This window comes from Rhinolophus ferrumequinum, chromosome 9 (genome assembly GCF_004115265.2).
Source record: "Rhinolophus ferrumequinum isolate MPI-CBG mRhiFer1 chromosome 9, mRhiFer1_v1.p, whole genome shotgun sequence".
NCBI lineage: Eukaryota > Metazoa > Chordata > Mammalia > Chiroptera > Rhinolophidae > Rhinolophus > Rhinolophus ferrumequinum.
In genome coordinates this window covers 25,061,083-25,073,819 of record NC_046292.1, presented here as the reverse complement: position 1 = coordinate 25,073,819, position 12,737 = coordinate 25,061,083, and the positions used below count along the sequence as shown (strand labels likewise).

The window sequence follows — 12,737 nt, the reverse complement described above, 5'->3', positions numbered from 1 at the left end:
CCCTGAGAGCAGGAAAATCTGGCTTGTTCCTGCCTCCTGCCTGGGCCACTCTGAGTGGTAGACAGGAAAAAGTACCAAACCATGCCGGCTCTGCCCTTCCTGGATGAACAATGCAGCTGGCTGAAAGAACTGGAGGAGTTTGCCTTGACAGCCCAGCAGCTCATCATCACCTTGGGATCCTAGTTCCTAGGACTGCACGACACAGAAAAGCACTAGGCACAAGTCAAGGGGGAAGAATCCATTCAGGGCAGAGGAAAAACACAGGAAACTGGTGGGATTTACTGAAGACTCTTTATTGCTGTGTGACTTCCAAAGGAAGCCGTTAACAAGCCCCTCACAGCCAAGGGCCAGGTGTGTATCTAGATTAGCTAGATTCAAGTACCTGTCTCCTCCATCCATAGAAACCTGTTGCTCGGGGGCCCTGCCTAGTCAAAGACAGGCTTTCTGGCAACCGGGCTAAATCCCAATGAGGAGAAATGATGCTACTGCAGATTATTTCCACCTCCCCAATCCCACGTCCTAGTGAATAAAGGAAAATGCCACAAGTAACCATCCAGAACAGCTTGCCCTGGTCCCTCACGTCTGACGGAGGAGCTAGGTATGCCTGAGGCTCTGCAGCAAGCTGGAAAGCCAGCACAAGAGCCTCACTCACTGGTCCAATGACCTCCCCGAAGAGACCCCAGCCCCAGCGCTGCATTCTGTCCATGCTGCAGGAAGGCTGAGGCAGGGAGCCACGCCCGAGAAAGCTCAGGGTTTTCAACCTGAGCTATAGGTGGTCCCGTTGGACATGGTGGAGCCTAGCAGCTGTGGCCCTCACAGACTCTTCTGGAAGACCCGGTGCAGGCTCTGGGCCAGGACGTCTGTTTCCTCATAGCCCTCACAGCTTTGCTGCCAGCTCTCTGGCACCTGTTCCATCCCATAGTAGGCACCAGCAATGGCCCCAGCCATGGTGGCAATGGTATCTGTGTCCCCACCAAGCGAGATGGAATAGATGAGAGTCCTTTGGAGGCTATTGAATGTAGACGGAATCTCAGGGTCGGGCTCCATGCAGCGCAGGAAGCAGTAGATGGCGGTGGGCACAGATTCAAAGGCAGCAATGCCATTCCCTGTGGGGACTCCAGATTATGGGAACTTGACCCTACCCCGGCACGTCCCCAAGCTTCCTGCCACTGGCCACAAGTCAATACTCTCAGCTTCAGGTTGATTAAGATCACAGGCTCTAGGTTAGACTGCCTGGATTCAAATCCTGGCTCTCCCACGTATTGGCTGGGAGACTGAAAAATTCCATTGTTATATAAATAAACATCAGTTGTCAACATTAGCTTAAGAACTGGTGGCCAGCTGCCATTTCTGGAGACATTTATCTGTAAAGCTGAAGGTGCCGTGGCCCGACAGCAAGAAGGGGCTGTGCTCATTCACAACCTGCCAAGGACCCTACAGAGCTGGCTCTGCTGTCATAGCAGCCCTGGGCAAACATGTGATGGCACGTGGGACTCCATGCCCCCCTCCCATCCCTGAGCCCAAGCCTGAACCCGAAGGATGACAAGTGGGGGGGACTACTCACCTAGCTTGGACACCACCTCCTCTCTGGTCACCGAATCCTGCTCTAGAAGATCTCCAATCTTCTTCAGTCGGCTGGAGTACGGACGCTCCTCCATGCCCAACCTGTGGGTCAGGGGTGAGATTTCAGGGAGAATGGAGCCAGCTGGGTGGAGATGCCAGGGAGAGGGAGGGTCATGTGGGAGGGTTAGGCGGGGGTGTGGCCAGGCTGACACCCAGGCCTACGTGTCCTGACAAGAAGTGGGAGAAGGCTGGGTGTGTGCTGCTTCTTTCGTTCTCTGGGACGCTGAGAGCCTTGAAGCACGGCCAAGGCAAAGGGGCTCTTCCCACCCCTACCCAGGGTCTGCAATTAAAGGGAGGTCTCAGCTTGTGGCAGTGCCAGAGGATCCCACCCCATACACATGCACACTTAGAAACACCTGCAGCCGCCTGCATCCCATACTCACTCCCTGGCATCCAAGACAGACTGGGCATCACTCTCCAGCTCTTCCATGTGGCCCAGGAGCTGTTTGAGGAAGTGCTCACTGGTTGACTCCCCCTGCAAAGCCAGGTGCACAGCCAGGGCTTGCAAGATGGCACCGTTGTAACCCAAGGAGGAGGCGTGTGTCAGCTGGGCCGAGAGCCGGGCAAACTAGGGCAAAGGCAGTGGAGGCTAAGACCTGCTGTCACACAACCCAGAGAAGAGGCGGGAGGGAAGGGACAGCCCAGAAGCCAGCCTGCCCAAACTACCTTCTGCACATCCTGGATGCTGCTATAGGCTAGGGAGATGCCAGCTACCCGCATGGCACCCCCGTTGCCGTAGGAGCCTTTCCCATTAAACTGGGCCCGGGCAGGCTCGTAGACGTCACGGCACTTGGGGCTCAGCAGCTTCTTGAATACAGTGACTACTCCAGCACCGTAACCCCTGTCAGGTTCTTTCATGTACTCCTGAGCAAATCTAGGGAACAGAAGGGAGACAGGATGAGGGTTTCAAAGATGACTGTGAGGTTCGGTAGAGAAGAAATCTGGCTGTTTTGGGAAAAGAGGAAGCCCTGGGGACCTATGAAACCTGTATCAGCGGTGCTGCCATTTCGATCTTGGGAGGCTGCAGTGGACCTAAAACAGACCTGCTGAGGGTGAGAGTCCCAGCATGCACGGACATCACTGCTCTGCTCAAGGGGCATAATAGCTCTGCCCACCTGGTTCGCCTCACCCCAGGCCCATCCCCCCTCACCTGTGAGCCATGTCCACCTCGTCGTAGGCCTCCTTGGACAGCAGGGACTGCACCAGAGCCCTGGCCATGGCTGTGTCGTCTGTGTAGTACAACACTTCTGCAGGGATAGGGCGGGGGAGGCAGGGAGTGGGGAGAGCTGCAGGGCTCGAGGGGGCAGCTTTGGCCTCCCGCTCTTTCCTTTTCTTTATCACTTCTTGAACGTCTTAAGCCAGCCTCTTACTCCCATCCAGTTTCCTGGGCTCCAGGCCTTGGGATTTTCAGCAATTCTTTGTTTTGAGTCAGTGACCATGTCCCGTTAATTATGAAGGAAAACCTTCCACCCGCTTCTGGCTGCCATCACTGTAGCTCTAGTCTTATGACCTGCTTTGGGCCTCTCAAACCTCCTGCACATTCCCTACCCTCCAACCCAGCCGATACGTGCAGCCAGAAAATTCTTCCTAAGTTGCCTTCAGGGTGAGGTCCAAATTCACTGTCCTGACATTCAAAACCCTTCCCTCCTCACCTACCTTATACCCCACCGCTCCCCTACATGCCCCCAGGATCAGTCTTGGAGCCTGGGTCAAGTCCTTCGCAGCTGGGGCTGCTCCCCTCCCTCCCTCCGCTCCATCTCCTTCCTCTGGGTGGCCGGGAGTACTGCTCTGGCACTTCTAACACGGCACCACTGGTTATGTGGTGACTTCTCAAACAGGCCATAAACGGGCTAGGGACAAGGGCTTGGTTTTATTTGAAGGAAGAGTCAATTACAGAGAACATAACACACTCCCTAGTGAGCCCCCTTTCCCATTCCTGACACCTGCTATGCCACCCGTTCTCCGTGTACCCCAAGCCCCAACCCCATTTTCTCCTCCCCTTTCACTTTTAGGAGGTCCCCACCACCTACTTTACTAGGAAGTATCTAGAGGTATACTCTCCAGTCTCCCCTAGAGGGAGGGGTTTCTCTTCTCGTCCACCCCCAGCCCAGTTCCCCCAAGACCTTGTTCTTCCCTTATCCCCTCTCCTGTATCCTCAACCTTTATTTGGTGGAGCAGCACCCATTCTCCCTTTGTTTGGTCCCTACACCGTTTTTTCCCCAAGGAACCATTTCTTTCCCATTCTCAGTCCATGTGATTAGGGCATGGAGCTAATGCTACCAGGTCAATGAGACTCAATTTGCGACTTCTGTGGGGCCTACTGCAAAGAGAAACTCTTCTTCTGCTGAAGCTGCTGAGCCGGGAGCTGTGGGGGCCACCCCATGGGAAGCCACCGTGAGTGAAGCCCACTGAGAAGAACGCAGGTCTGAACAAGGAGAGGAGCTGGGTCTTGAGAAGGTAGGGGGCTTGAGCCCCTGGATTCAGTCCCGCGTAAAGCCAGACTTACTTCTGGACTTTTCAGCCAGTATGTTCTCCTTTTGCTCAGGCCATTGTCAGTTGGGTTTTCTGCCACTTGCATCCAAAGGGTCCCCAAACACCTCTCAACCTAAAATATGGTTTTCCCTCATCTTAACATCAAACCAAAATGAAACTGATCCCTGGCCTTTATCTTGTCTTTACCTCCATCATAATTCCTCTCTCTCCTTCCCTTCATACCAAACCATACTTTATTTCCTCATTTTCCATTTCCTTCTAAACCCACTGAAATCTAACTTCTACGCTTCAAGCTTCTACTGAAAATACATTTTTAAATCCAGACTTTCCTATTCGTACCCTCTCTGTAGCGCACCAGTGACCAGTGTCTTCACCTTGAAAATTTCTCTGTTTTGTTGATACCCAGGATCCCTGCTTCTCCTATCAAATCGTTTCCTTCTCGAGCTCCTTGTCCTGCCCCAGGGTTCTGAGTAGGGCCCCTTTTCCTTACTATACTACATGCGCTCCTAGAAGAATCATTCTCTGCTGGACCTCAGACCTGATACTGAGCTATCTGGGTGAGGAGCTGAATGCACAAGGGTAGGGAGAAGCAGAGGGGAGAGTTTTAATAGGCAAGGGACAGCACGGGCATAGACCTGGGCTAGAGGAAGCCCCGTGTGCGGGGAAGTGAAGAGCAGAAAGCAAGGTCACGGGTGGTGTGGGATGAAACTGGAGACGCAGGCCAGGAAGGACAAGTTAAGGAATCGGGCTCTAGCCTAAGGCTAATGGAAAATCACTACAGAGTTCCATGCGGGGGAGGCCGCGATTCGAACTGTTTTGAGAAGAGCACTCCCTGCTGTGCGCAGAATGGACTGGTGGTGGACTGATTCCAGAGGAAGGGTGAGACAGGTAAAATCGGTACGATGTACACACTAGAATGTATACACTAGGGACTAGGCGCAATTTAGGAGGATGACGCCCAAGTTTCTGGCTTGTACGGTGGGAGAACGGTGTTGCCATGGTCCGAGCTGGGAAATGCTGCGGAGAGACGCGCTGAGCCCGAGCTGCCAGCGGGCCATCAGATCCGCACCCCGCCGCCCTAGGCAGCCTGGTCGCCGAACACACGCCTCTCCCCACCGCGCTCCCCGGAGGCCGCGTCCCTAGCGGGCGACCCCCGCCCCGTGTCCCCACCTGCGCCTGGCCCTGCCCACCTGACCGCTCGCTCCCCGGAGAGCCGGGGTCCGGCTCCAGGCTCTGGACGTGACGCAGGACTGACGTCAGGTTGACGGTGTCGTGCGCCTCGTACATGGCGCCCACGCAGTCCCCGAGCAGCGCGCCAGCCAGGCAGCCTCGGAAGCGAGAGAGGGAGCGGGCCGCTCCAGCCCCTGCGCAGCCAGCCGCCGTCATGGCCACCACCGCCGCCATCCGCGCGGACCCGTCGCCACTTCCGGTGCGGCCGGCGGAGCCCCAGGGCGCCGCTTCGCCCACAGCACCCCAGCCCCACAGCGCCGCCCCGCGGCTCGGAGCTCCAGCGCCGACCTCTGTCCACAGCGCCAGCCAGCGGCCGGGAGGCGCGGCTCCGCGTGCGTGGGACCAGGGCGGTCGGTCTCGTAACGCTGGTAGGATTCGGCCCGGCCTCTGCTTTTAGCTCTCATTTCCCCACTTGTAAACGGTGTCACCACTAAAGGGTCCCCGAGAGGACCATCGGACCATGGCAGCCCTGCCCTTCAGGCCACTGCCCGCAGGGGCCTGTCTTTATAAAGCCTCACTCTGTGGCCCGGCACCCCAACTCTCCCTTGGCAGACGCAGCTCTTGGATTCAGGCCCAGGCCCACACCCCCGAAACCTCCCACTGTGACCTTATTCTACTTTGGGCTTTCCCTAGGCATCAAGAGAGCAGGCAAGGGTGCACCTGGGGCAGAGCTGGTTAGAGGTCATGCCGCTAGAGCCCAGTGGCTGCTGGCCTAGCTCAGAGAGGGGTTGCCAGAGGAGGGCGCAGGACTCGGATTTGGAACATGGAGCTTGGGGGGATGACGGTCCCCGTCTTTGCTCCTCCATACACAGGAGCGCCAAGAGCCTTTTCACTTCCTGCTGGCTACATGCAGGAATAGCAGAGAAACTTCTGGACTGAGAAATACGACGTTTATTAGATTCATTCTCTTCAACCCCACTTCCTCTTCCATTTCCCACCTAACCTTCCCCTCCCTCCTCAGCCCCCAAGGCTAGGCCAGATCTAGCTGGCAGCTTTTGAGTGGACTCAGGGTGCGGTTTGTGGTGCGGGTGAAGGTGTCCACCGCAGGCACAAACTTCTCAGCGGGCACAGTCAGCTTCCGACGGGTGTCCATGCACTTGGTGTCCAACAGCATGGAGTTGGCCTTGCAGGTGATGTCAGCCTGCAGCCGGGCCAGGTGCTTGTACAGGGCGTCCAGAGCGTCCCTGGGAAGGGGCATTAACAACCCACCACCTCGAATGAGGCCCCATGGATGGGGGGTGTCTCCCTGCCCCTCCTGCCCACTCCCCACACCTACTGTGCTTGTGCCAGCTTCTGCTTCAGGGCAGCGATGGTTGCCTCTAACTGGTGAACCTCGTCAGTGAGGCCATACTGTGCCTGGAGGCAGAGGGGACGGTTGGGAGTTCCAGGTCAGCCATTAAATCCTTTCGTCCTCCTTCAGCACCCCTTCTCCACCAGATAGGTGTGCTGGATGGAGAGTTAGTGATCCTGAGGAGATCTTAGCAGAGGGCAGCGGCCCACTGGGGTACCCTCGCACCTGGTCCCGGCAGAGCTCTACATTGGGTCGGTAGGTTCTGGACTCGAGCCGGGTATGGCATAGCTTCAGATTCAGGAACTTTCTGCGCAAATCCTCCTCCAGGTGTCGGATATCCTGCTGTAGCTCAGCGATCTCCTCTAATGTCTGCAGGAGACAGAGTGGTCTCCATAGGCTGACCCCTCTCAGGGCTTCCTGACCTGGCCTCAGGCTCCTCATCCCACAGCAGGAAGTCCAAGACCCAGGGGACAAAATGGAGAAGGCTCACATTCTTCTCTTGCCACTGGAGCTCACTGTATACTTTCTCCATCTCCCGCAGCCGCTTCCTGAAGGCAAATTCTGTTGCAACCCTCTGGGCCTCAAGTTCATTGTTGGTCTGAAGAACAAGAAGTAGGCAGAGCAAGAGAGGGTATAAGCTCAGGGCCATCTGAAGATGTCGCTCAAGTGAGGGGAGGCGATGCCACATGGCCAACAGGGAACAAAAGATGAGGGCTTGAGTGCGTACTTGGGCCATCCATTAGCTGTAGAGGAGCGGGGTTGGGCAAGTGGTCAGTCACCTCGGCAATAGTGAGGGCGATGGCCTCCCGCAGCTCTATGGCTTCTTTCATCTCAGCCTCTGCCCTGTTCTTGTTGAACTGACTGAAGTCATCCCACTGCTGAAGTGTGGAGGAGCTGCAGGTGGCAGGAAATACTGGGGTTATAACAGTGTGGCCTATGCCAGGGTGGGGGAAGGAGAGACTGGAACACTTCTTACCCATCGGGGACACGTGTGGGATTAATCTTCAGAGAGATATTTGGGGACTTGATGTTGAGAGAGAGGCAGCCTCTGTCAATGTCCAATGCCTCCATTTTGCCCCGATGATCAGAGTTGAGCTGCTGTCGGACTTCCTGCAGGAGGCTGGGGAAGGAACAGACCCTCTCAGGATCCATCCCTCTAAGGCCCAGGGACACACCCCTCACTGTACTGCAGAGACACTGAGGGGTGGGGGGCCGGAGCGGCGATGGAGCACGCTGCAGCTGAGACAAAGACCAGCAGAGCTGGATGAGCTCTTCACAGACAACATTAAGACACATGCTTACACACAACCACAGGGACACACGTATTAGCTACCCTCATGAAGGCTCACACAGACACACTCACAATAGGGTACTCAGTCAGGGTGGTGGCCAATGGGTGTCAGCTCTCGTGCTTCCAGCCAATTGACAATGGCTGCCTATGGCAGGGTCATGAGAAGTATTCTGAGGCCATGTCTAGGTGGTGGAAAAAGTGCTAGTTTTTGTCACAGGCACCACAGGGGCAGAAGGCAGCCGGACAGCCAGCTGCTCGTCATCCACAGTACGTATGTCCCACAGTTAAGGCACAGCCTTCAAGAGCATGTGAACCTACGAATGACACGTCTCTCCCTTACCAGAGCTTCTCGAAGGCCTGGCTAATCTTTTGTTGCAAGGCTTTCCTGGTGGCATCGATGACCTCCACCTCTTTGTGCAGCTCGTCCTCCACACCGTCTCTCACCACATCAACGTCACGCCGACTGTCCCGCAGGGTCAGGCACTCCATTGCCACATCCAGAGGCAGGTTCTTGGCCTGCAGGTTTTGCTCTGCTGACTCTTTCATCTAGAAAAGAGGGCACAGGAGGCTCGTGGGCCACTCACTGAAAAGCAGCCCTCACTCCCACTGCAGCAGAGGTGCCAGTAAGTGACAGATGGACATGTCACCAAATACCCCATCAAGGGTTCCCCGACCTCAAAGTGGGGAGGGAGGGGAGGTCCTTGCAGCAGGGTCTCCTGGCACCCTGCCCTAGCTCCCTGCCTGTGACAGGGCGTCGATCTCGGCATCTAAATCTGTCAGACACTTGTCCAGCATCTCCTTCCATCGGTTGACAGTATCAACCCTCTCTGCCAGTCGAGTCCTATTGTCATGTTCATCCCAAATGGTCTGGAAGAGACAGAGCCAGATAAAGAGGGGGTTGGGGGTTGGGGACTATCCCTTTGCCTACCCACCTGGGCTCCGGCTCCCAACCTGGTTGTTGGTCTCATTGCGGAGAACCCGGGTCTCCTGGCGGATCTGATGTGATGCATCTCGCTGCTGTTCAGCGTTGGTGGACAACAGGTAGCTGTTGGTGTGCCAGTCTGACAACTGGAAGCGTTGACTGGGCTTGACGCTCAGTGTGGCCATGGTTCAGGGGCCCCTAGGCCTGTTCCAAGACACCCACCTCTCCTGGAGAGAAAGAACAAGGCTGCAGGAGACCCTCTCCTAGATCAAAAGTGCCCTCCAAAAGACCTGCTCCTGTCCATTTTCCTCCAAGTCTCTTCCTGTTTTACTTAACTTTGTGTGAGGCATTAACTAAGTTTCTTCCCATGCATCCATCCACAGACACAAACTCCTGGACTCTGCAGGTCCTGGAGCAGTGTGTGTGTGTGTGTGTGTGTGTGTGTGTGTGTGTGTGTGTGTGGTGCCAAGTGCTTAGTGGGGCTGGTGGGGTAGGGCTTAGCAGGAAAAATAGCTCTTAATCCAGTTTCTACTCTTACTTCCAGCAACCAAATCTGTGCAGCTTTCTTTTTCTTCTCCTCAGCTTTGGCCAGGACGTGTGTGTGTGTGTGTGTGTGTGTGTGTGTGTGTGTGTGGCGGGGGTGTCTAAGAGAATGGCCCGGTGCTCCATCCAGAGAGTACAGGTTAGTTTTTTGCAGGGGATACGGGTTAGCACAGGGGTGTTGGGCGCTGGTCCTCCTTCCCATTTGGTCGTCACCCTCCCTCCCTCCTCACCCTGTCGGAGGAGGAGGTGCTGGGATCCATCTATTTCCTAGCCAAACCCCATCTCTCCCCTCCCCAGGATAATCGTTTTTGGTTTAAGTTAATACCCCTGCCCTGGCGCAGAGAAAGGAGGAGGAGGAAGAGAGGAAGGGAGCTCGGCCCTGGGTGTGAGCCCCCAGAGCCCTCTCGCTTCAGCTTCTCACCTCCTTCCGGGCTCGGACTTCCACCTCCGCTCGCCAGCTCCTCTGTTAAGCGCTCTGGTTGCTAGGCACCCGCCTGTCCGCGCGCGGGTAACCACCGCCTTCTTGTTTAGCTTGGCAACCGCGGGGCGGGGGCGGCTGGGCCGAGAGGCCTTTGGGGTCGGAAAGAGGCGGCTGCTGGGCTGCCGCTGCAGGAGGGGGCGCGAGGAGGAGGGCATCAGGATATCATGTTCACTTCATTTGCAAGTTAAACATTTTTATTTTGATAGAAGTTAGGCATCGACAAGATGTAACATAGGTACAGTACGTAGAAAAGGTAATCGCCCTAGCACGTATACTTCCAGAAATGTAAATATATTTGACATTATTTACACGCATTCCTTTAGTCCTGTCTTTTCTAACAATTTCATCCATCTGCTCGACGGCATATAAAGAATGATAATCATATTTGGAGATGTGATGCATCTCGCTGCTGTTCAGCGTTAGTGGACAATGCTGTTGGTGTGCCCGTCCGACAACTGGAAGCGGGATATGGGTTGGCACAGGGGAGGTGGGCGCTGGTCCGCCTTCCCATCTGGTCGTCACACTCTCTCCCTCCTCACCCTGTTGGAGGAGGAGGTGCTGGGGTCCATCTATTTCCCACCCCTGGGAGAGGTAACTGGGCTGTTGGAAGCAATGCTCAAAATCCAACCATTTCTTTAAAAAAAGAGAAGGAAAAAAAACAAAAAACAAACCTCAACTGTGCCAGTACTGTTCTAGGCCTTGGGAAATGTTAACATTTAATGTTCCTAACCGTACGTGAGGTAAGCATTATCTCCATTTTCACAGGTATCTAAGGAGACTAGCTCTGCTAAAAGGCAGGGATGGAAACTCCTGTCTGATCCCCGGGTCCCTTCTCCCTGTTACGACTCCACACTGCCTCTAGTGGTAATGCCGGAAACCCACAGGAAGGCGGTGATGTTAATTTCTAACACGTCGGCTTGGTCTTATGAGAGCTGTGTAGAACGGCCTCGGGAGATGGGTGCTATTCCCATGTTCGTCTTACAGGCAGGAAAACTGGGGCACAGAGAAGTGAAGAACGTGCCCAGCGTCACATAACTAATTGAGAGAGCCTGGGTATAAACGCAGGCAGTCTGCCTCAAAGGCCAAGTTCAGGTTTGATGGATGAAGGAAAGAGAGTCCAAGACTCCTCAGTTTTAAAACCTCAGTGATTGGTGGCGTGGTGTTAGCCTTCCAAGAGGGAAGAGAGGCAGACAACCAAGGGCTTGGTAGGCAAGGGGAGGATGAAGTTGGCTTTTGAGAAGCTTGAGGTGCTTTTTTGTGGATCCAGGTGCTTGTCCAGCAGGCAATTAGAAATGTAAGTCTGGAGCTCTGCAGAAAGACTGAGGCTAGAACATTTCCCAAACGTCCTTGACCACAGACTATTTTTCTCTCAGAATCTTTTCTAAACTCTAATATATGGCTCATAAACCAGACATGCATGGGAATTTGTGACATAACTCTTTTACTAGGATTAAAGAAGACAGAAAAAAAAAGGTCTTGGGCAAATTAATTGCTGGAAGAAATGATCAAACTTTGGCTTATATGTTTTGAAACATTTTTTATAACAGGAAGAAATAAACAAATATAGCAGAATGGTGGTGACTTTGGCATATATCTCCGACTCTGGTGGTGGCCATGGTGTTCATGACTCATGCCAGTTCCACACTTCTTGGCAAGGGAAGAAGATATTAGCAGGAAAGGTCAGACCAAGAAAAACTGTGATAAGAAAAAGTGATGCCATGTTCTATTTTGTACTAGAAACAACAAGAAACTACTCTATAATTGTGATGTTAACTGCTGACCAGAAGTTTAGATCATGTGTAATATGCAGACGTGTTACAGAAGAATTTCAAATACTGACAAATATCAGGCAGTGCTCCAATGCATTCCCCAGCAAGGTATTTTTTTGCTATGGTGGATTATGATGGAAGCCCTGAGGCCTTTCAAACACTCCAATGGATGTCAGTTTCACATTTCCTCCACTTTTCTGGTAAAAGGAAATTTAGACCAGATGACATTTATCATTTGGAAGAAAGGGGTCTCATAGCTGAGCAAATGGCCAAATGGGTAGCTGAGAACTGAGAGAAGGAAGGTCAACATCAGAATCAGACAGCTACAAATTATTGCGATCCCTCAAGTTGGGGATATTTTTGGCTCTCATTGGTGGATTTGTGTATTTATTGAAATGAAGTAGGAAATTTACTTTGAACAAAAATTTGTGGGCAGTTTTAGCTCTGTCTTTGACGACATCTGGTCAAATGTAGACTCCTATAAAAAGAACCCCATATGCTCAAAGGAATGCTTACAGATACATTTTACGCATGGAGTGAGTTTCTCTGTTTGTAACAGAAATAAACATCATTTCTCTGTTTAATATGAGCAGTACCCTGGGAATGGCACTTTTACACCAAGCTGCTACCTCTCGCAAGGAGAGTATGAAAAGAAAGACCATGTGCAGGACTAGTAGTGTCTATTTGTAATATTCTTCAGTTGGCTGCTCTCCCTCTTCAGATTTAAAGAACCTGAACATCCATTCAGCATTCTCATGGATTCAAGAAGATACTAAAGATATAGACAGTGAAGCAAGACATTTTTAAAAATGTGAAACCGAAAATGTGAACTCATAACTTGTTTTTTAAGTGATTGAGATTTAGCCAAGACATGAGGTGCCTTCGTAATAAGCTATTGTCTCTCACAATCTGTGGTCCTACTGTTATGTATCTTCTCTTTTCAATTTTCTCCTCCCAGTAAGTGTCATAGATTCCCTAATTTCACAAATTCCAGTGATTAAAATTGTCAGTACAACTTTTATCAAATTAGAACAATGTTTAAAATTACTTTAGTTAAAACTTGATCAGCTGATCTTATTTTACTATGAAAAATA

At 52.9% G+C, this 12,737-nt stretch overlaps 2 protein-coding genes across 7 annotated transcripts; both read right to left on the bottom strand.

Moving 5' to 3' along the window:
- Positions 1-277: 277 nt before the first annotated feature.
- ADPRS (ADP-ribosylserine hydrolase) lies at positions 278-5,799 on the bottom strand. Of its 2 annotated transcripts, none has more exons than XM_033115175.1 (6): positions 5,307-5,799; positions 2,774-2,870; positions 2,290-2,497; positions 2,007-2,098; positions 1,565-1,665; positions 278-1,106 (listed from the first exon to the last, which is right to left on the bottom strand). In XM_033115175.1, the coding sequence occupies exons 1-6, from the start codon at positions 5,518-5,520 to the stop codon at positions 814-816; spliced, it is 1,005 nt and encodes a 334-aa protein (XP_032971066.1). In that variant the 5' UTR covers positions 5,521-5,799; the 3' UTR covers positions 278-813. The 2 variants fall into 2 exon arrangements, with proteins under 2 accessions (XP_032971066.1, XP_032971065.1); XM_033115174.1 differs by having other exon boundaries at positions 2,007-2,191; positions 5,307-5,772.
- A 437-nt stretch (positions 5,800-6,236) lies between these two features.
- Positions 6,237-9,867, bottom strand: TEKT2 (tektin 2). Of its 5 annotated transcripts, none has more exons than XM_033114740.1 (10): positions 9,815-9,867; positions 8,880-9,077; positions 8,670-8,795; positions 8,269-8,474; positions 7,614-7,757; positions 7,417-7,531; positions 7,128-7,235; positions 6,863-7,006; positions 6,623-6,702; positions 6,237-6,530 (listed from the first exon to the last, which is right to left on the bottom strand). In XM_033114740.1, exons 2-10 carry the CDS (start codon positions 9,033-9,035, stop codon positions 6,317-6,319), a joined length of 1,293 nt encoding a protein of 430 aa, XP_032970631.1. In that variant the 5' UTR covers positions 9,036-9,077; positions 9,815-9,867; the 3' UTR covers positions 6,237-6,316. The 5 variants fall into 5 exon arrangements, with proteins under 5 accessions (XP_032970631.1, XP_032970632.1, XP_032970633.1 ...); XM_033114741.1 differs by lacking the exon at positions 9,815-9,867 and adding an exon at positions 9,719-9,811; XM_033114742.1 differs by lacking the exon at positions 9,815-9,867 and adding an exon at positions 9,389-9,439.
- Between the last annotated feature and the right edge of the window lie 2,870 nt (positions 9,868-12,737).